At 46.5% G+C, this 23,277-nt stretch overlaps 1 protein-coding gene across 1 annotated transcript in view; it reads left to right on the forward strand.

Moving 5' to 3' along the window:
• The window catches only part of PTPRS (protein tyrosine phosphatase receptor type S), a 251,796-nt gene that overhangs the window by 129,344 nt on the left and 99,175 nt on the right, over positions 1–23,277 (forward strand). The window contains exons 10-13 of the mRNA XM_054979906.1: positions 13,346–13,615; positions 16,214–16,795; positions 19,371–19,501; positions 19,672–19,816. Coding sequence (XP_054835881.1) covers positions 13,346–13,615; positions 16,214–16,795; positions 19,371–19,501; positions 19,672–19,816 — 1,128 coding nt within the window. The remainder of the gene's footprint in view (positions 1–13,345; positions 13,616–16,213; positions 16,796–19,370; positions 19,502–19,671; positions 19,817–23,277) is intronic.

Raw genomic sequence — 23,277 nt, forward strand, 5'->3', positions numbered from 1 at the left:
CCCCCAGTGGAATTTTTTTTTTGTTAATTCACTCCTTTTTAAGATTTTAAATTTAATTTTTTGCTTTTTGTTTCTCTCTTTTTTTTTTTGGTTCCTCTCTGTTTTTTTTATTTTGATTGGTTATGCTGTGCTGTAATTTTATTCCAAATGCATTGTGGAAGAAAAGCCAGTGTTCCTGCTCCCCCCCTCCACACGTTCCAGATCTGCCTCCTGCCTGACCTTGTGGGCCATCCAGTTACCTCCAACTCAGAGGAACAGATTCACACAGTTCTAATTCCTGTCCAAGGAAGCAGGCTGGGGGGAGGGCTAACACGAGACATTTAGGAAGTGGACCCTTAGGTGGTATCAAACTAAATCTAAAGGGGACAGAAAAATTCAGGGGGTAATAAAAAGGGAATTAAGATGATTGGAATTATGCAGTAGGAAGACCTTTTAAATGTGGATTAATTGCACCCGACTATGCTGGTTCCATATTTATCAGTAGTAGCATGGACATAGAACCTGTGTTCTGCCTATAAACACTACATGCAAAAGATTTGCACCTAGGGTTACCAGCTCCAAGTTGGGGATTCCTGGAGATTTTAGTGGTGGAGCCTGAAGAGTGGGGGTGGGGGGGGAGCCTCAATGGGGTATATAATGCCACCCTCTAAAACAGCCATTTTCTCCAGGGCAACTGATCCCTATGAGCTGGAGATCAGTTGTAATTCTGGGAGGTCTCCAGTCACCACCTGGAGGTTGGCAACTCTATTTGCATCCATAAACATACGTGAGAATTACATGCAAAAGATTTGCACCTTTATTCCAGAAGCCTGTTATTCTTATCAATGCCTTAATTCTGTACTCTTATGTGCTAATATAAATGTGGATCTCCATCCCTAGGAATTTTTTAAAATAAGGTCAGTTATTAAAGCATCTCTGAACCTAAAATAATTACCCCTGAATGTTTTATAACAAAACCTTGGGATCCTGAAGTCACCTGAACTGCCCTGAGGTTGGACTCCGAACAGAGCAAAATGGTCATCATTCATTAGGGCTTGCAGGCAAGCAAAACTTGGCCCACCTTCAAATCCTGGTTTGTTTGTATTTTGTCCCGAGCCAGCCTGAGCGCAACGTATTTTGTGAAGTATTCCCTGCTGGTGCTTTCTCCCCTTCCTCTTCCAGTCCAGCTTTAGTTCTGACTGAAGGATGTTGTTTTTAAGAGTTTTGTATAATAAAATGTATGCAAGCGGAAGGGGACTGACTGAGTGACGGCAGCCCAGGCTTAGCCCAGCAGGTGCCGGAGTTCGTGAACCGGAGACTCCCTGAGCTGCCCTTCCAGGCTGCTGCTCTACGCTGTGGCTATTTGGCTTGCCAACATTTAGCTCCGTAGGCTGAACGCCTCTGAGCTTATGCAAAGTGCCCTTCCCTTCAGAGGGAGGAAGCCACTTTTAAGAACTCTGTCTGAGAGCAGTTGTCTTTCAAGCTGTGTGCAAAATGCCTCTTCCCATGAAGGATACCGTTTTTAAAAAGGAAAGAGACAAGTCTCTACACAGTCTCTCTTTGCCTCCAGTTTTCATCGTCTTGGGCGTTGCCAACTAGAGAAGAAAGCTGAGCCAGCCAAACTTGTGGCACATCAGCAAGTTTGTGGCAAAATCCACCAGACAGCAGGCTTTCCGTGCTTTGCAGAAACAAATGAGAGGGAGACTCGGACAGCCGTCCTCCCACCACCCTTGCAAGGATGGCCATGGGTGCTTGCTTCAGTGTTCATCCCTGTGGCCTTGATATGCAGGGTATACCTGACAGGAAACAGCCTGCGGAACGGGCCGGGCCATCCAACAGGGCCATCGCTGCTTGCAGCCATTGCAGGTATCCCCAGGGGAGATTCCCCAGGCGACTCCCTGGATCCCAGGCTGATGCCCCCACCCAGCCAGGCCCAAAGTTCCTGTCTCCTAAAGGAATGCAGTGCCAACTCCCAAGGGCAGAGGGGGTCACACATCCACACTCCCATCTCCCAGCTTCGTTTTTTTCAGCTTTGTTCTTCATTCCTTTGTATGCCTGGTAACCCAGACAGGTCTATCTTCACTTCAGACAAACTCGATTCACTGGGAATGTGTGTGTTTAGGTGTTCCCAAATCTCTCCTCCTCGGCTTAATTAGTGACTGCACGATACCACAATAAACACAGTGGGCAGCATTCCTAGTGGGCAGGTATTAGAGCTGTGTGATTTTAATTTTTTTTTTTTGAGAAATCCAGTGCAGCGTTGACAGTTACCTGTCTCATTATTTTCTCTTCTCTCCTCTCCGCTCCTTTCTTTCTTCTCTTTTCTCCTTTTTTCTCCTTCTTCTCTTTGCTTCTCTTTCCCTTAAGCTGAGATTTCAGTGCTGAAACCCTGGGTACTGCCCCCCCCCCCGCATACAAACACAACTCCTTTTCCTTGCCTGTAAGGTTCAAGTATGTGCCACGGACAGAAGCGTTTCCTTAGTGGCCAAATGGCTCCTTTTGAAACCTTGGCTATAATCTAAAGTAGTTTGTCGCTCAGCAAAAGAGAAGGCACTGCCAGTGTGTGTGTGTGTGTGTGTACACACACACACACACACACACACACACACACACACACACTTTGCTTCACCTCCAGAGTTCAGCCGGCAAAGGTTGCAATGCCATCCTTAAGAGAGCTTGCATTGGATTGCCACAATGAGAGACAGGATGTGTGCTCCAAAGATCCCCCCCCCCAATCTGTCTTAATATTATGCTGAAGCTCTGAGAACTCAGCATATGTACCTTCTTCTTCAAACAGGAATAGTGTCTTTCAGCATTAGCCCATGCCAGGAGAGATGGGGGGAGCAGCTAATGTATCATGCACAGAGCTAGGTTAGAACCTTTCTCCTGTGGAGCTGGTTTTCTACATGCCGGGAGTTCTTTTGCAAAATAGAGGGAGTTCTAAAAAAATTTGATCTCCCACCTCCAATATGGGGCAGGCCAAGAGGGAACCCATGCCGTATAAATTTGCTGATGCATATATTGACACTGATTTGGCATTGGGAAGGAATTGTGCCACTTGTAGCCTGTGGCCAACTCAATTCCTGGAGCTATTTTCTTTGCAAGTGACTCTCTTTCCAGTCCAGTCCACTCTGGCTTATTTAGATTGTGCTACAACCAGGCACTGAGAAGCTGCATGGTCGGTTGATCTGTAGAGAAACCTGCCTTCGAACTTTGGAGGACGATCTTTAGATGTCTTCCATTCTGGTAATTCATCAGTTGCAGATACACCAAAAACAAATAAACGAAAAAAATTCATCAGACTATTCAGAATGCCCAGTGAGAGTACAGAGAAAGATTTTTTTTCTTCCTCCAAAATCCTTTATTATACATCTGAAAAACAAGTTCTTCTCTATATGCAAGGCAACCATTATGCCCTGAAGTTAGCTTGTTTGGTAAGCATACCATTAAAAGTAGCAGAGAAATACGTTGCACAGTAGGCAGCTGCAGTGTCAAATAGAGTAGGGGGAGGGTATGCCCCCATCATACAGCGGACCAGGGAGAGTATTGATAATGGAAGTGAAACGAAAACTGCCCAGTGCAGCATGAAGATACAAGAGACGGATCTTGCAGCAGCGTTTCTTGTGGTGCCTTCTCTTTATACCAGAGGATGGTTCCTTGCACCAGAGGAAACTGTACCTCTAGCAGACCACTTCTAGCCCAAGTTTATAACAGTTCGGATGCCCCAGAGCAGTGGCTCAGTGAGGTTATGATAACCCCAACTCTGCACTGAGATTCACAGTAGCAAAGGGGATGGTCTCTCTCCCCCGATCCATGTCCCATTTGTTGACTGGACACCCCCCCCCCCAACCTAAGCATGCCTTTAAATGGCATTGTTTCTTTGGGGTATATCCTCTCCATTTGGATTCATGTTTACTGACTTACATTGTAGAGCAGGGTTAAGGCTACAGTGCTGACCAGCCAGGGTAGCAGCCACCAGTTGTAACCCATCCATGGTGAATTCAGGCTAGGTTGCTCCATTCACAGAACCAAAATAGCAACAACAAAAAACAGAAACGTGCTTGCTTAAGTCACCAAGGTTTGGGGCGTATCTCTTACCTTAAAGGTGAACAGAAGCGGGGGCGGGGGGGGCTGCCTTTAACGAGAGCTCTGCCTCTTGCATTTGGGTGTCTGCACTTGAAAACCAGAAAGTATTAACTGTCCACGGCGGTTTGTTGTGGCCTGGCTGTGGCATCTCAGCCTCCTTCCGAGGCCCCCTTGCCCTGCCTGCCATTTTCTTTGGGGATTCCGCAGACGCTCCCATGACCACTTCAGCCCTTGAGGGAACACGTTCCCCAAATCTCAACTGCCCTTCACGTTGTGGAATTGGCGGGGGGATTCATCTAGAATTCTGCCCACAGGGGTGGGAAACCAGATGCCTTCTAGAATACTAGCGAGTCCTTTCCAGAACCAGGCCCTTTTCAGATTCCCTCTCTATATCTTGTTTTTCTCACCGAGCTGTGGAACTTGGGGAGAGAGTAAGAGACAGAGTTTATAGTGACATGATTTCTAAAATCTCAGTTATCTCCAACACATTTTGAGAAAGAGAGAGAGAGAGAGAATTGGTCTAGGGGTAAATGGACTCCCTGTGCTGTTTTGGGTAGTCCTCTACTCATTAACTGTTTTTTTAAAAAATGGAATTTCAAACAATTATTACCTAACTTGATATAGCAGTGAAATTAACATTCTGTTTTTGCTGAAGGATTTCTCAAGAGCTTCAGGGAAATGTGGCCTGGATATCCATGAGATTTTTACAAAGGGCGCTTTGCAGGAACACTGAGCTACCAGTGATTTTGGAAAACCTCTGCCTGCTTCCGTCTATTATGCCTTTTGCATTGCTCTTCTCTTTGTTTTAGGGGGGGAAATTTTAGATTACACCTTGTCACGTTAATTTAATTTTTAAAAAATAAAGCACTCGCACCCACGCGTACCCTGTGTCTAATATTACAGGGTTGGTGCCAGCACCACTCAGAATTCAATTGGAAAATGATTTTGTTCTTCTGTTGTGCAAAATAAATTTTAAAATGAACACCTATGCCAAAAGAGGAAAGGGAAGCTAGGAATCTAGGAATTGTTCAACTGCTTGAAAGGGCACTGGGAGAGAGTGGGGGGGAGATGGTTATATTGAGTTATTCAGGTACCAGTAGCAAATGTCTCCTTCCAAATGTCTAAATTGATGAAGGGAGGAGACGAGGAGGAGGGGCACCCTTTGTCCCTGGAAAGGACAGAGGCAGGGGTAGGTCCGCTCACGTCTCCGCAGCGATAGGCCAGGAGGGAGGTTAGAACTGAAATTTGCAAGGGGAGAAGAGTCTGGACGAAGAGAAGAGAGGAAGACAAAGAGGGAACCTTGTTTGGGGAGGGAAGGCCAGGTGTAATCTAATCTTCACTACAAATCCAGAGGCTGTACATTATTTTGGCCCCCTTTCCCCTCCCCCCCTTCTTCATTTTGGAGTAAGACGGAATGGCCTCCTGTCTCGCCAAAATGCCGATAATGTCCGCCTTCTCACCTCATTCGAAGCAGCGGCTTGCTGAATGTTAAAATGTTTAACACCATTCGGTTTTGTGCAGTGCTTTCAAATCAGTCACTCCCACTTTTATATTTCATTTGGTTATTTAAAAAATTTAGTTCCGCATCCCACATTTCTTATTTTTAACAAAATTAACTTTTTTCCTCTTTCTCGTGTTTGGGTTGACTGTTTTATTTTGTCCGGCCCCTGCCCCTTGCCTTTCTTTCTCATTTTGATTTGAAGTGAATCGGGGTTTGAAGTTCGTGCTCGGCATTTCCCCCCCTGCACTCTGCTCCCCGCCTGCCCCAGCAGAGCTGCAAAAAGAAAGCAAAATCAGTTTAAACAAAAAAAGAGACTGATTGGTCCTCAGATTTTTCTCTCCAGCGGCATCCTGGGATTGAGTTCCAAGGGCGGATGGAGGTGGTGTAATTGCCCACCAAACCTGGATCCTTAACTCTTCGGCGACCAGGTCTGTAAAAAAGCTTTTGCGCCCCCATCCTGCTTTTTCCCTGCATCCCGCGTGGACCCTTCTGGCTGTCTCCCAAATGCAAGTCAGTAAGTAAAACAGATGATCTAAGAGTGCGCTTGGATGCTACAGGGAATGTGCAGCTGCCATAGCCCTGCTTGGCAAAAATGTCATAGCACTGTCATATTTCCCTGCTCCTGCTCTTGGGTGATGGGAATGGGAAAATTCAGTGTGATGGTGGCACTTTGAGCACTGTATGGGGTGAGGAATGACTGGCCAGAGGGAAGAAGGCAAGGCAAGGTGGTGGCAGCTTTACATCTCTTGAAATATCCAGTTCCAGTTCCGCACAAAAGAGGAATTTAAACTGATAAGGCATCAATAGTATTGGATCAGAATGTTTGAACTTCTAGAAAAGGGAGAGCATTCATAAGTAACCAGAAGAATACAGCCCATTTTTGTTCTGTTCTCATAAATCCCCCTAATAACAGAAGCCTTGTGCCATTGTTACAAGAGCTCTTGTTGGCAAACCAGGGTTCAAAATGGTGCTCTTTTGTATTTTGCAAATGAGCAAACAGTATCTTTACATGCCATCTCAACAGGGTTTGTTCAGTGGCATGCAAAATTGCAGCATGTGCCAGTACACAGTGCCATGCAGTCTTGAGCCTGGATTGCAAGCAAACAGGCTCAGTGTGAAGGGCAGTCCATGACAGGTGATGCCAACCTCTAAGCAGGGCTGAAAGAAAACACTTGCTGGGCGCTGGCTGAGGGTTGGTTCACGAAACCCCCCAAGTGTTTTCTTTTCCCCCTGTGTTGGAGTCTTCTTTTGGTGTGTGCAATTGGCCATTCTTGATTAAGGAGATGAGTAAGAATAGATTGAACAGTCTGGGTCTGTGTGCCTTACAGGAAAGAAGATTAAACGGACGGGTAGTCTTCAGAGGTATTAAAGTACCTGGAGCATCTGTTGCTCACGTGGTGACCCTCATGGGTCAAGAGAGAATTAGCTAAAGAGGTATATGGTAGTGCAATAAAGTAGGGCTTCCTAACTATTGAAAGCAATTCAACTGTGAAACAAGCTATCTTAGAAGGTTCCAAAATCTCCTTCCCTCAGTGGTTCCTGTAAGAAGCTTCGATGGGGTCTCTGTCTCAGAGATGTTGCCGACAGACTGTCCACCTTAAGTCCTACAGTTAAGATTAGCTTAATTCCCATTTTTGCAATTCCATGGGTGTTTCCTTCACTGCAATAGTTTCCCCGCAAGTTTTACTGGTCATTTTTGTCTTCTGGGCTTGCATTTCACATTCCCCAAACTCTTGTGTTGGGGGATCTTGGGAGCTGCACACTGAATGGAAACAGCCCCCAATTTCCCATCTCTTCCCACATTTGCACTTTGTGAGTGTCCCCTACCCTGCCCCTTTCTTCCCCTTAGCAAACAGAGAATGATAGTTTGAGTTCCCTTCAGACTTCGATTCACAGAATTTCTCCTGGTTCAATAATTGTTTTACACGTGGTTTAGTTCTGCTTTTGTTTTTTTTCTTCCTTCCTTCCTTCTTCTGCCTTCTTTTCCTTCTCTGTTTTTTCCCCAAGTGCTAGACTTAGCTCAAATGTGCTGTCTTATTGTTTCCATGACAATTCTGTGTTTGCATACCTTCTTGCTATTTGTTTGCTGTTTTTAATGCTGTTTGCTGACCGGGTCTTGTCCGTTCAGTTGTACATTTCCCCTTCATTCCCTTCCCACAAGTTCTCATCCAGTTCTACCCACTTTTATTTTTTCCTCCTATCCAGAAACTACATCTTCAGTCCCCCTTTTTTGAAAAGCACGTCTTCCTTCCCCTTTTCAAATTCCTGACCTATCCGCATGCCTCCAACTGATGTTCTGGTTTTTTTTTTTCCTTTTTCTTGTGTTCTTTAGGGTCTCACCATCTTGTCTCCAACGTGGCCAGCACTGTTTTCTCATGGCTCCATTTTTTAAAAACAATGTTTTTGAAGCTCCAAGCAGTTTAATTTAGACAACTGGGGGAAATGATAGGCTGAAGCATGAGAAGTTTCTGGAAGCTGCTGAGATGTCCCCAAGACCACCTCTACCACTTTGTCTCTGGGTGGATCATTCAGATCTCCCATGAGGTCAGGGAACCAAGTAAGACAGAAAGTGTTTCTGTGCAACAGTTCCCTAATATCCTACCTTATCTCTGAGAAATAGCATACAGTAGTTGGAGGCATTCTTGGAAAGAGCCTAAGGTGAACCCACCGCGTCAGGTTTGTGGTCCATCTAATCCTGCATCCTGTTTCTCATCAGATGCCCTAGAATGCCTGAAAGCAGAACATGGAGGCCTGGTTTTACTGCTGCCACCACCTGCCACTGGTATTCAGAGGTACACTGCCACTAAAGATGGAAGTTTAGCCATTGTGGTTAGTTGCCATTTGCAACCTAACTTCCTTTAAACTGTCTAATCCTCTTTTAATTCTTTTGGAACCAACATGGTGATTCCCAGATAACCAATTTAAACTAGTTACAATCATTGAGGTTCCTGTTCAAGGAACTGTAGGAACTGTAGTTCTGTGAACAGTCTAGGAACAGCTCCGTATTCCGGCAAAAAGCTACAGTTCCCAGGGTTCTTTGGGAGAGATCATGACAGGTAAAAATAGGTTGAAATACATGACCTAGAAGTGGCATTTTAAGAAGATGAAGACCTAGAGAAATTTCCACAAGAGCTTCCATCAGTTCTCTCCCCATGGCCATAGTGATTTGGCGATAGTCCTACATTACACTTAATTATGGAGAATATATCTTGAAACCAAGCAGTCTCATTCAAATGCATTAAATATCATTTCTTCTCCCCTGGGGAGCCCTGGGAATAGTAGTTTTGTGGTGGAGGCAAGCAGTCTGAGGGCCAAGCTACAAGTGACGAATGACACAGGTTGGACACTTGTCAGCTTCCCTCAAGTTTTGATGGGAAATGTAGGCATCCTGGTCTTGCAGCTTGGCTCTTCGACGGCTGTCCAGTGGACTTTTCAACTGTCACTTGTCCAACATTTCGCCAAGCTGCCTACATTTCCCATCAAAACTTGAGGGAAGCTGACAAGTGTCCAACCTGTGTCAGGTATCACTTGTAGCTTGGCCCTCAGTCTCTGATCCTCCTTGAAACTACAATTTCCAGAATCCTTTGGAGGGAAGCCATAATAATTATATCAGCCTCAACTCCCTGGTAAACAGAGCAAAATAACTTAAGAACATGATCATGATCCAATCGTACCACCTGCAGGTGCGGCACCCACGTGCGGAGCAGTCACACGCTGCCCGATTTTATTCCTTCTCCTCACTTAGGTGAGCCGTGCAAGAGACTAGCTTGTGCACATCTCTCATAGTTCCATCCGTACCTTTGACTCTGCTCATCAGGGGATGCGGAACAGGATTTCTTTGAACCTGTGGGAATCCTCTCTGTGTATTGGGTGTAGCTCCCAAATAGTTTATAGGAAAGAAGCCCAATGTTTGAGACGATCTTCAGAAGAACAGAGTGGAGCCTGTTTTGTTATTTGCATCAAAACACTGCAGCCAAGGCCGGAGTTGTCACCTGTCCCAGCCCAGCTCACACCAAATACGAAAATCCGTATTTGCTGAACTCTAATTTTTCCAGGCCAACAGCAAAATTGTAATGTAAGTCCCTGTGCATAGGCGATCTCTTCTCATACATGCAATCTCATCTCATGAGCCATAAAAGCAAAAAAAAAAATCTATTTTAAAATTGCACAAATAAGTTGATTTATTTAAAGTATTTTCAAGCCATCTTTCCCCAGCTTACGGTCCCCAAGATGGTAAACCATAAAAACATTCAAGCAAGTTTAACAACACATATCCTACTATATAAAAGGCTAAGTGTATTCAAGACAACTCACTTCCTACCCTGGTGCACCTCCAGAGGGTGCTGCTGTGGAGGGAAGCCCAGATGAGACAGCCAGACCTCCAGCGAGTGTGCCACGGTGGGAAGCCCAGGCCAAAATCTGGCACAGAACAGTAGGAAATACCTGCCCCTCCCCGCCTTCACCCAGCTGAGATCAGGAGTGAAGCAGGTGGCAATGGCTGCCCTCCGCCTTTACCCAGCTGGGATCAGGAGCAGAGGTGGCAATGCCCATCCCCCGCCTTCGCCCAGCTGGGGTCAGGAGCGGAGCAGATGGCAATGCCCGCTCTCCACCTTCACACAGTTGGGAAGAGGAGCAAATCAGGTGGTAATGCCCCCCTGCCTTCACCCAGCTGGGATCAGGTGCAGAGCAAGGGGCAATACCCATTCTGCCTTCCTCCAGCTGGGATGAGGAGTAGGTGGAAATGCCCGCCCCCCTTCGCCCAGCCAAGATCAGGAGTGGAGCAGATGGCCGTGCCCACCCCTGCCTTCACTCAGCTGGTATCAGGAGTGGAGCAAGTGGCAATGCCTGCCCCCCCTTCACCCAGCCAGGATCAGGAGCGGAGCATGAAGCAATGCCCATACCCCTAACTCAGCCTGGATCAGGCACAGAGCAGGAGATAATGCCCATTCCCAACTTCACCTGGCAGGGATTAGAAGTGGAGCAGGTGGTAATGCCCGCTCCCCTTCACCCAGCCAGGATCAGGCGCAGAGCAGGCGGCAAGGCCTGCCCCTTCACCCAGCCGGGATCAGGAGTGGAGCAGGTGGCAATGCTCGCCCCCCTTCACCTAGTCGAGATCAGGCGCAGAGCAGGTGGCAATGCCTGCCCCTCCTTTACTCAGCTGGTATCAGGAGCAGAAGATGTGGCCATGCCACCTCCCCCCGCCTTCACCCAGCCGGGATCAGTAATGGAGGAGGAGGGAATGCCCGCCTGCCCACCCTCCCCTTTCTAGAGCCCGTTGTATTTTCTCCCACAACGGGCTTTGTTGCTAGTCAATATATAAAAATACCTAAAAGTTATTGATGCAAATAACCACATGAAAAGTAGGAAGAGTCAATAAGAATCGGTGGGGGAATGCCAGCCAATGATAGAAGGGGACAAACGAACTTCCATGGTGAGGGAATTCCATAATTTTGGTGCCATGACCAAGAAGACCCAAGGTATCATGGCAACATCATTCATATCATAGTAGAAGGTTCACAAGGCCGGCCTGGACCCCAAGTAAAGCTGACCCATCCCCACCCCGCTTAACTGTGTCACCACAACACTTAGGAACTTAAGAAGAGCTCGGTCAGGCCAAAATCTATTCCACGTAGCCCAACAGTGACCAAATAACCCAATGGCAGGCTCAGGCCCTGCTGAATCTTCCTGTGACCTTTAGATTAAGGGATGCTGAGAGCCATTTTAGCGGTGGCCGGTGGCCACAGGCAGCTCCTAGCATCCTTCGTAGCTGACTCACTCTCCAGTTCCGCTCACGTCTGGTCATCTTCTCAGATGAAGGTTTCTCTCAGCCTTTCTTATGTTCCCATGCAGAGGTCGTCTGTCCTTCTTATCTACAAACAGTAATAATAATAATAATAATTGGAGCCACAGGGAACCAGGGCGCCTCCTTGCCTTCATCTTCTCCCTCATGTAAGGTCTGAGTTCTGCATCCCATTCCTCTGCTAAGGAGATGCACGGAACATCCATCTTTGTTTTTTTCCTCAACGTTGAAAACCTTTTTTCATGGCCTTATTTTTTCTTCTCCTTATGATTATTCTTATTATTGATTCTATTTTATTATATTTATTATTATTATTCTGCCAGGGCTGGGATGTGCCAATGTAAACCTAACACATTGGTTCACATCAGCTAAGTAAAAGAGTCTGCAGCATTTAAAAAGTGGGTTTCCCCTTCCCCTTCTGTATCTCTCTCTCTCTCGCTCTCTCTTCCTCCTCCTTTCTCTCTCTCTTTCTCCTTCCTTAGCCATGTGGGCATTTGCCAGTGGCCCACAGAACGAGTTCAAATGCTCTACATTTTCTTCCCCCTGTCTCTCTTTGCCGTTCTCCCTTTCTTTTTCTCGTTTCCTTCTTTCCTCTATAATCTTTCTTTCTTTCTGCCTTTTCTTTATCTTGTTTACCTCTTTTGCATGATGTTTGTGATTCTGAGAGCTGCATCTATCGATGGAATCATGTCAGATCTTTAAAAGAGGCTTTGTTAGGGTTTCTATACCCAAAAACCACAAAAATTTCATTAGAGTTTCTCATCTTTTTCCCCTCCTACCCACCCACCCCTCTGATATTTTTCATGTCACTTTAGGGAGGGGTGGGAGGGGAAGGAAGAACGCTCTTTCCTCTGGGGGAGGACGTGCGCAGCCTCCTAAATTCAAGCAAAATTTTGGCCACCTCCAGGGAATAAGCCCTCTCCTCACTTGACCCCCCCCCCTTTAACCTATGTGTATAGTTTGGGTCGCTCCCAGTTCTGCTCCTTGCCCCAGTCTTCCTTTGGAGCTCCTACAAACCAGTCTGGGGGTTCGTTATGCAGCTAACTTGCAAGGGAATCCACCTTACTGGCTGATGACAGATGTTAGACTTCAGACATAATGGCCTCATAGTGCCCCCCCCTCCTTTTTGATAGTAAAGTATACTTCCAAATAAGATGCAGCAGCTTGCTCTGGGCCCAAACTTTGCCCCCAAAGTCTGGCCTTACCTGCCTTAGTAGAAAGGATATCAGTGGGCAGGAGTTACCCTGGATTGAGAGTCTGACTGACCCCGAGATAGCATGACTGCTTGTGTGGGCTCCGTGCTTCTCCTTTTTCAAAATTTAGAACCTTCTCGGCCTGCTCCTCTTGCTTGCCGAGGCTCAGCGCAGACTTTTCTTCCTACCCCTTCTCCTGCCAATTTCTTTTGTCTCTGGAGGGGACAAAGTTGCTTGCAGAGAAACTTTTTAAAAACAGAATGGGGCGGGAGACATATTCCACATTCTAGGAAATGAACACAGTTGAAAAGAGAAACATGTTTATTGGAAAATGGGACCTTTCTTAAGCGGGTAGGAAGAGAAAAATCACCCGAAACTTGTGGGGGGGGGCAGTGGAATCCCAGCTCAGAAATGCCACCTCTTGTTGCTTTTAAAGATGAGAAATTGCTAATAAATTTTTGTGTATTTATTTGTGCTGTGATGGGTCTAAAATTGATCAATGGAACCCTGTTGCTATGAGATACCGCTTTTATGTCTATATTCTATATATTGTTTGTGAAAGTAAAATTATTTTGAAGTTCTGTTTTTTCCTTTTGATTGATTGATTTCGGTATTCCAATAATTTTTTAATTTCAGATTTTTGTTAAAATGAAGGAACAACAAATAATTAAAGCCCCATCTATATTTAAATTCTCTTCTGCTCTTCTTTCCTTTTTTTCCTCCCTTATCTTTCTTTTTTCTCTCTTTTTGTTTTGTTTTTGTTACCTCTGTGCATTTTGTCCACAGTTCGCCGCGTGGCCCCTCGTTTTTCCATCCTGCCCGTCAGCCACGAGATAATGCCTGGCGGCAACGTGAACATCACCTGCGTGGCTGTCGGTTCACCCATGCCCTATGTTAAGTGGATGCAGGGGGCAGAAGAACTGACGCCGGAGGACGACATGCCTGTTGGCCGGAATGTTCTTGAGCTGACGGACGTGAAGGACTCTGCCAACTACACTTGTGTGGCCATGTCCAGCCTGGGTGTCATCGAGGCTGTTGCACAAATCACCGTGAAATGTAAGCCGCTACCGGGCTTCGTCTGGCCTTCCACCTTTAGGGTTTGCATAGCCAGCCTGGAGTTCCTAGCCAGGCTCTGCTTCGGGAATGTTTAGCCGCTCAGATGACAGGGCTGTTCGTTAGACTTCATTTGTTTGACTCTCCTTTACACCCTGCTTGCCTTCAGATGTCTGCTTGTCTGCATGCCTGACCCTTCTGGCCTGCTGGATGTCCTCACATCTTTCCGTGTTTGTTGACATGGAGGACTTTTCTTCTGCTTTGTGGGCCTGGAGTTCTAGACCTGGCTTAGATGCTCGGAGATTCCTCTTGCAAGAACTCTTGGGCATTTTTCTATGGCTGAGCATCCCACCAGCTTGCTCCTGACAGTTTCATCTACATGCATGGGGGGTATTTAGAAGCATGCATTAGTGTGCCTGCCTGTGCCTCTACTCCTAATTAGCCACGTGGTGCATCTGTGCATGCGATTAAAACTGCTGGGCTGTAACTGAGAGCAGCAGGATACCCAGTGAGCCAGGCTGTCTGTTCAGACCCAAAAAAATCTGCATGTGCATATTCTGATGACCCAGTGCATCTGTTCCTGTTTTAAAAGCACGGGCATATCCTGTCAGATCGACACGTCCCAGTGATCTAGTATTTTCACCAGCAAGGGTAGGTGTGTGGGTGTCTGTGTGGATGTGTGGGTGTTATTGTGCAAGGCTCTTTAGAGTAGCAACAAACATAAAAGTCCTTGACCCAAGGTACTGAAATTTGAAATCTGAAGTAAGGAGGAGGAAAGAAAAAAACATGGGTGTGTGCTATGTGCCAGCAAGTCGCTTTCGACTTATGGCAACCCTGTGAATTAATCTCCCAAATGCCCTGTCATTAACAGCCTCAGTTCAACTTTGTTTGGAAGTGAGGACAGAGTTTCAAAGATATTTCACAAGCAAGGTAGGTTTTGGAGAGGAGCTGGGAAGATGACACCCCAGAGGTGCTCAGGGAGGCATTTTGAGCATAAGGAACAGCAAGGGCGAGCGAGTCGAGTCATTAAAATGAGGAGGGGGCCCTTGGCTGAAGAGGGCAGAGTTGCAGGAAGGATGGTCCAGAAGAGCAGGGATGTCGGGATGGAAGGAGACGTCGGGTTGTACGAAGGAGTGCTGTTGCTGTGTGGGTCGTCTGGGGGTGGATTCTAGGCACGAGGGATAGAGAAGGGAACAGGAAATCTGTGGGGCTAAGAGGAAGGACGAGATTCCTGGGGCGCTGGTCACCCATGGAGTGAGGCGAGTCACCTTGTTTGTCTTGATGGGGTGCTTAGGCTGGCTCTCGGCGGGGCCCTGGAGGAGGCGGACCTGAGGGGCATCCAGAGAGAGGGGGAGGAAGCCGTGAGGGAGAACAAACCCCCATGGGCTCTGAGAGGTGAATTGGAATTGCTCAGGGGAGCACGTGGGCTTAGAACTGGTGCGAGTGGTGAAGTTGAGCAAGCAAAGGGGAATGGGCGTTGTGTGAATGTGTGCAGGCAGTGTGCCTGCGTGAAAGGGTAGATGCATTAGAACATGTCTGTGTGAAATTTGGCGGAGGATTAGACATGCGAAGTGCTTCTGAACTCTCTAGTCACTCATGAATCTCATGATCAATGGAAATCTAGCCAAACGGGAATGGGTTCAGAGGAGGGCAGTCAAGACAGCTGGGGGCGGGGGAGATCTGGAAACCACGTCTTATGAGGTGAGTTTAAATGAACTGGATACATTTAACCTGGAAAAGAAAAGACTGAGGGGAAGACACGGTGGCATTTCTTGTATGCCTGAACAGCTGGCACGTGGAACAGGGCGTGGATTTGGTCTCTGAACCGCCAGAGGGAAAACCAGATCTGACAGGCTTTAAGTTACAGGAGGGCAGGAGACAGAGTTGAACACCAGGAGAAATTCCCTAAAGGTAAAAGCGGTGCAGCCATGGAACCAATTATCTGGAGGTGCTGGCTTTGCCGTCACTTGAGGCAGAGGCTAGGCAGCCATCTGTTGGGGATTCTCTAGGTTTGGATTTCCTGCCCTGAGCAGAAGGTTAGACTAGATGGCCTCCAAGGACCCCTCCAACTCCATCATGATATGCGCTGTGGCTTACAGCACTGGCTTCCCTGGCAAGCACTGTGAGGTGCAGATAAAGATCCCTGCTATTTCCTAGGACACCCCGCCCCCATACGCACCCATTATTTATACAGCATCTTTGAGATAGGAGCATGGAAACCCAGCTGCTCTGGGTGTTTCCTGTTGCACAGTCAGCCAAAGATGGTAGTAGCAGGTACTTCAGGAGCTTTGTCTCCACCTGGCCATTTGGAAACCACCTGGCTTCCTCTCCCAGTGTGCTTGCAAGCAAGTGGTTTCCTTTTTAGCTCCAAGCTCACATTAATGATTCCAGATGCTGAGCTGTACGCTTTCCCTTTTTGATGGAGCACTTTAAGAAGGAGGATAATAAAGTGTGTGTAACTAGGTCTGGAATATTTCAGAAGCTCTTTCCCAGACGGCTATACCATAATCAGCGCCAGCACCCTAACTAGCCAATTAGGTGCAATGCTAACATATGGCAGCATGTGGTGGTGTTTAAGTTAATCTTCCCCATTTTTCTCAGCACTCCCCAAGGCACCGGGGACTCCTGTGGTGACAGAGACCACTGCGACGAGCATCACAATCACCTGGGATTCGGGGAATCCTGACCCGGTGTCCTACTATGTTATTGAGTACAAATCGAAGAGCCAAGACGGTCCATACCAGATCAAGGAAGACATCACCACCACACGCTATAGCATTGGGGGGCTCAGCCCCAATTCAGAATATGAGATTTGGGTGTCAGCAGTGAACACCATTGGGCAGGGCCCCCCGAGCGAACCCGTGGTGACCAGGACTGGAGAGCAGGCACCGGCGAGTGCCCCGCGGAACGTCCAGGGCCGGATGCTGAGTGCCTCTACCATGATCATCCAGTGGGACGAGCCTGTGGAGCCAAATGGGCAGATCCGAGGCTACCGGGTCTACTACACCATGGAGCCAGACCAGCCTGTCAGTAACTGGCAGAAACACAACGTGGATGACAGCCTCCTGACCACCGTGAGCAGCCTTCTGGAAGTCGAGACGTACACGGTGCGCGTCTTGGCCTTCACTTCTGTAGGAGACGGGCCACTCTCAGATCCCATCCAGGTGAAAACTCAACAGGGAGGTGAGTCCTTGGAGACAGGTTCGGCCAATGACGTTTGCAGCAGCCCTGCTTTCTAGGTGGCCTGTATTCTGCAGGCTGCTCCGCAGGGAAACAAGCGGCTTGGTCCCCCAATGCTGGAGGGGGGTGTGCTTGAGTTACTGCAGCAGCCAGAGGGAAGTGGGCTTACGTTGCATGTGTGGTGCGCTGTCAAGACACTTCTGACCTGTGGTCAGTCTGTGAATTAGTGACCTCCAAAATACCCGAATAGCCTTGCTCGGGTCTTGCAGTCCGAAGGCCGTGGCTTCCTGGGCGGAGTCAGTCCACCTCATTTCGGGCCTTCCTTTGTTCCTTCCGCCTTCAGCTTTTCCGAGCAGGCTTCTTTTGCTCTTCAGAAATTATTGGCTCTGTGTGGTGTATTTTGTGCCTTTAGAGAAGACAGTTCAGCCTTGTTTGTAATGAAGCTTGTGTGATTTCTCTCTTTGAGCAGGAGGAACAATTTTGGAATGATTTGTTCTGGTTTTGCTAGCCGAGGGACAGGTCAGAGTAATGTCGGGCATCCCTGACCGTCAGATGCCCAACATCTGTTTCACCCAATTCCTGAGGTTTCCCCAGGAGTTGCTGCACACACTGTCAAGCTTACTGATTTAATATTTTTTCTGGCAGACTAAATTCTATGGCCAACTCTATACGTTCTGAATTTCTATGCAATGGTTGTACATGTGTGCATTCACACACATGCAGAGGCCAGGAAATGTTTGTTTTACACACTGCCTGTTGAGTAACATACATCTCAGCGTCAAAAGCCCAATCTGTGGCATTTGACACAGAATGCCAAGAGGCATTATATCCTGCAGCCCAAACATCTGCTTTTCGTCTCCCCGTTGCTTCCCTCCTTGTTTTTTTTTTTTAAATAACGTCCGACCTGATGAAGAGTTCAAAAACTTGCATACTGTGTTATGTTATTTTGGCTTGGTAGTGCTTGAATTTTGTCCAAGGCAGTAGAAATGGGGGAGAGTGACAAGCTCCGAAATGATCACTTGTTGACCCAAACCCTCTCTTACCTGAATGTCAAACTCCCAACTCTTTCCTCTGGCCAAACCAGGCAGATTCCCCCACCCCATTCCGCCCTCCAATAAATAGGGTTGTCAGGTTTGCATTTGGAAATTCCTGGAGATCGGGGTGGAACCTGGGAAAGGCACAGCTTGGGCAGGGGAGGGACCTCAGCTGGGTAGAATGCCATAGAGTCTGCCCTCTAAAGCAGCTCTTTTCTCCAGGGGGACTGAGCTCTGTGGGTTGGAGATCCATTGGGATTCTGGGAGATCTCCAGGAGGAGGTTGGCAACCATACTAATAAATGGCATAGGCAGAGAGGTGAGGGCACAGGAAAAGGGTGTTTTTTTTTAAAAAAAAAAGGGGGGAGGAAAAAAATTGGGGGAAACACCACAAAGAAACTCTTATGAGATATTTTCTCTTTTAGAATGTGTAAATGTCTTAAGACAAAGGTTTTCACACTCAAAATGTATATCATGAAAAAGTCTGAGGACTGTTTGAATTTTTCTACTGGAAAAAATGGGGAATTTGTGGGGAGCACTGAAGAAACCTGTGAAGTTTTTCGTTTTAACTGAGGAAAACCTGGTCTTACAAAGCATTTCACAGCACGAAAAAAGTCCGTAGACTTTATCAGTTTTTCCAGTGGGAAAATTGAGAAATATGGAGGAGCACTAAAAAAAACGTACTATAGACATATACAATAGTTTATATTTTTTGCATAAATGCAAATCATTTGGCAACAATTAATATTCTATAATATATTTAATGGTAATACATTATTAAAGAATTTAGTGTTTTCAATGTTATAAAGTTTAGCTTAATATCCAGACATGCTAGTAGGCCTATTGTAATTCTGTGAGAGAGTTTCTGTTTAAATACTTTCTCTTGTTTACTACTAAATTTGTTTTCTACTTTCAACTTTTCTTTTTTCCAACTCTCAGATGGCAGAAATTAAAAATAACACATTGTACGGTAGCACAGGGTGCAGCAATTTGCAGCTCTTTCTCAAGTGTCCTTGCAATTTTTCTTAAAGAAAATGTAGATCTCTATACTTTTAAATTCCATAAATATGCCAGATAGTAAAATTGCATAGCGTATCAGCTGGCACAGTGTTCTGGGGTGTCCTGCTGACTCTGTTTTGATTAACATTTGGAGCCGAAAGGGGGATGGGGGGAGAGACGAGTTCATGTTTTAGCCCATTCTAAGTCATGCCTCCATACACTGAGAACAGAGCCGGTCAATGGGTTATATCCTATCACATTGATCAGCTAGGTAGAAATGTCTGCATCGGATAGGTTGATCTTTGAAGGAGAAGTTTCATTCGGTTCCACCTTTAAGTATCACTGCTGTGGCCGTTAGCAAAAACATAGCAAGTATGTGTTGTCACCATATCCTTCTTTGTAGTATGTCATATGTCTTGATGTCATTATTATACATCACTGGCTAGTAGGGACCGAATCAATGTAATGACGTAAGGACTCCAAGTCCTCTCCCCCTATTTCACCTATAACGTCTTCTGGATTTTCTTGTCCCTTTCCATCAATCAGTTCCTGGGCAACCAATGAATTTCAGAGCGGAAGCCAAGAGTGAGAGTAGTATTTTATTGACGTGGAGTCCTCCTCGCCAGGATATGATAGTGAAGTATGAGCTTATCTACAAAGGAGAGAACCAAAAGGAGGTGAGCACCCCAGGTGGACTTTGGGGGACCCCGTGCAAACGGCAACATCCCCATTGCTTAGTGGGTGGAATGCCACTAAAAGTATAAACATGTTACCGGAAGAAGGGTTTACCGAGCCTCTTCATGCCCCTTCTTTGTGTGTCACGCCCCCCCCCCAACCCGGTCTGCAGGTTTCGAAGACCTTTGAGCCCACCTCTTCATTCGCTGTGAGAGACCTGAAGCCCAACACAGAGTATGTCTTCCAGCTGGCCGCTCGCTCAGCTTTAGGCCTTGGGGCCTACACCCCGGAGGTCAGGGAGCGCACGCTGCAGTCTAGTAGGTGTCTCTCTCCTTTCCCTGAATTCTCACGGGGGATCACAGTCAGGGAGGCGACTCGGAGGTTGGGCGCTGAGGCATGGGATGGTGAGGGGGTGGCTGTGCTGGGTCCGGTGTGGAGTAAGGAAAGGCAGTAGTAGGTGCTATATATTTTCGTTTGTTTCGTCATGAGGGGGCATGCATCTTGAGGATCAATTGTGCTGCTGAAATGCATCAAATCGTCACAGTCCGCATGGGGTGGAGGCAATTTCTTGTCAACACAGTTGAGAGGGATGACAACTTGGAGTTTTATTTTCAGATTGCTGAGGTACAACAGGTTCTAGAGAAATGCGCCTTTTCCAGGGAAAGTCCTTATGTTTTCAGTTGTATCAAAAACACAGTGGTGTTGTGGGCCCAGAACCTTCTTTGTGATCCATCTTAAGTTACTGTAATGCTATACAACCACACGGGGCCGGCTTCCAGCCTCTGTCTTCCGGTGTTCGCTCACCTCCCCGGTCTGAGGTGCATGTCAGCCGCCCTGCCATCTCCCTGACCTTGGGGGTTGAGCATGCTGCTGGGGGGCCGGGAGAATGGCTCCCCCTGTTCCCTGTGGGGTGGTTGTCTGAACCCTTTAAGAAGCCAAAACTGTATTGTGTAGAAGAGATCAAACCGGGGGGGGGGGGTGGAAGAGGGAGGGTTATGATTTCTGAGGGATCATGATAGGGGAACAGACGGCTTTCCGTGAACATCACGCAGTCATCCTTTTGAGGGAAAATGTGTCCCCTCCTCCTGCCTCCCCCCTTCCCTCCCCACAATTCATGGTTTGTAATCAAGCTTCTTTGCCTGTAGGACAAAGCAGCTTATCTGCACCCCCACCCCACCCCCGCACAATGGCCGGGGACATAAACTGGTGCTGGTTTTAGTTTAATGGATTGTCTCCCTCTGCCGTTGCCCCAGGAGTGGCTCCGATTCCTGGCCGGCAATATTCCAACCTGGGCTTTTCATGGAGTTTTGTTCTGTTTTGTTTCCTTTCCTCAAATGAGGTGGTTTCTTTGTTGGTTCCCCCACCCCCCTTCCCTTTCTCTTTTCCTTTTCGTTTTCTTTTCCGTTCCAACCGCATGATTGGCTGTGGCAGGCTGTTCTTTGTGTTTTTCTGTCTCTTTTCATCTTTACTATATAAAGAACTCGGCCACGGGTTTGGAGTAGCCGTGAGCAGAGTGGGTTGCGGGGCAGCTGGAAGCAGACGGCCGGTATATGGAGACCAAGTCGCATTTCCTGTCTCCCAGGAAATCCTTCTAAAAGTGGCAGCCTTTGCCCACTTCACAGTTAGATGGCTTTGCCTCCTTCTGCTGTGTCTTCTCGTTGTTCCTTCCCATCGGCCCTATTTTCTCTTTGGCGGGATCTGGAAGACCGTTTATTTTATCTCCCCACCCCACCCATATTCCTTTTCCATTTTTCCTTTCTTATGGTTGTTTCTGGGTGATATGAATCTAGACCGATGGCTGCTATTCCAGCGTTGTAACTCAGGAGGATGCAAAAATTCTCAGCTTTTTGAAAAGAATTCAGCTCTCCCATGCTAGAATATGGAACGGGACTGGCCTTGAGTGAGTGCATGAACACATACAGAGGGCAACACTGTGTGGTAACAAGAGTATGTAGGTAACAACCCACAACAGTAAGGTCTGCAAACCAACACAATATGATGAATTATACAACACACAAATATGGCAAAAGTTACCAAACACTTTTATATAAAGGTCTTCTGAATAAGGCTGATAACGCCAACTCCTTTAGAATTCCAGAACAGCACAAGGAGTGCACAAACCAATAAGCCAAACCTCCCCCAGGAGGGAGGCGTTAACAGCCTTATTCAGAAGACCTTTATATAAAAGCGTTTGGTAACGTTTGCCATATTTATGTGTTGTATAATTCATCATATTGTGTTGGTTTGTAGACCTTACTGTTGTGGGTTGTTACCTACATACTCTTGAGTGAGTGCATAGCAGCCACTTTTCCCTAAATAATCTGCTCATTGTTAGGGTAGATGTGTATCACACAGCTTTGGATGTTCCTTTTGCATCTATTCACGTCTGCAACTGGACGTCCTTTCAGCGTTAATCCAGTCCCATCATTAAGAATAGAGGTATTTGTACTTGTCCCCAGCTCTTCCCCAGTAGCCAATTGAGTGCCGTTCGACCTGTCTTTCCACACTATAATGTGGACCAACTCAGGACATTATCAGTCAGAAAACTGCAAAGTGCTTTAGTCTGGAAATGACAAACTCAAAAGAAACGGTGTTGCTCTAATAGTGAGGCAAGACATAGCACAAGCAGTCAAGAGCTACAACGCAAAGTCTGATCAAGTAATATCAATCAGGCTTCAAGGAAGGCCTGTTAACATAACCATCGTTCAAGTTTATACTCCAACTACAAATGCTGAGGAGGAAGAAATCGAAAACTTTTACGCAAGTATTCAAGAAGAAATTGACCATACACCTAAACAAGATATACTGATAATCATAGGTGACTGGAATGCAAAAGTAGGAGCCACAGCAGAATCAAACATAGTTGGAAAATTTGGACTAGGATGACAAAATGAAGCGGGAGAGTGACTCCTGGAATTTTGTGAAGCCATCAACCTTTTCATTGCTAACACATGCTTCAGGCAACCAAAAAGACAATTGTGTACTTGGAAATCACTGGGTGACCAATACAGGAACCAAATAGATTACATAATTGAAAGCAGATTTCCGATTGGTAAGGGTGTCAGACAAGGATGCATATAATCTCCCTACCTGTTCAACCTCTATGCAGAGCATATCATAAGGAAAGCTGGATTAGATCTAGAAGGAGGAGGAGTGAAAACTGGTGGAAGGAACATTAACAATTTGAAATATGCAGATGACACCAGATTACTGGCAGAAAATAGTGAAAATTTGAAACATCTGCTGATGAAGGTTAAAGGTGAAAGCAGGATTACAACTGAACATCAAGAAGACAAAAGTAATGACTACTGAGGAATTACACAATGAGGACAACTGAAATTGTTCAAGATTTTCTATTCCTTGGCTCAATCATCAACCAATTGCAGGGGGTCTGCAATGAAGAAATCAGAAGGAGATTGAGACTTGGAAGAGCAGCTGTGAGGGAGCCAGAGAAGATCCTTAAAGATCAAGATCTCTTTCTGGGAACCAAGATCAAGATAATCCAAACTATGGTATTCCCCATTACTATGTACAGTTATAAAAGTTGGACAGTGAAGAAAGCTGACAGGAAGAAAATTGATTCATTTGAAATGTGGTGCTGGAGGAGAGTTTTGCGGATACCAGGGACAGCCAAAAAGACAAATAAGTGGGTTCTAGATCAAATCAAGCCTGAATTCTCCCTAGAAGCTAAAAGGACAAAACTGTGGCCACATCATGAGAAGACAAGATTCTCTGGAAAAGTCAATAATGCTAGGAAAAGTAGAAGGCAGCAGGAAAA

The sequence above is a fragment of the Eublepharis macularius genome, chromosome 5, assembly GCF_028583425.1.
Source record: "Eublepharis macularius isolate TG4126 chromosome 5, MPM_Emac_v1.0, whole genome shotgun sequence".
NCBI classification, from domain to species: domain Eukaryota; kingdom Metazoa; phylum Chordata; class Lepidosauria; order Squamata; family Eublepharidae; genus Eublepharis; species Eublepharis macularius.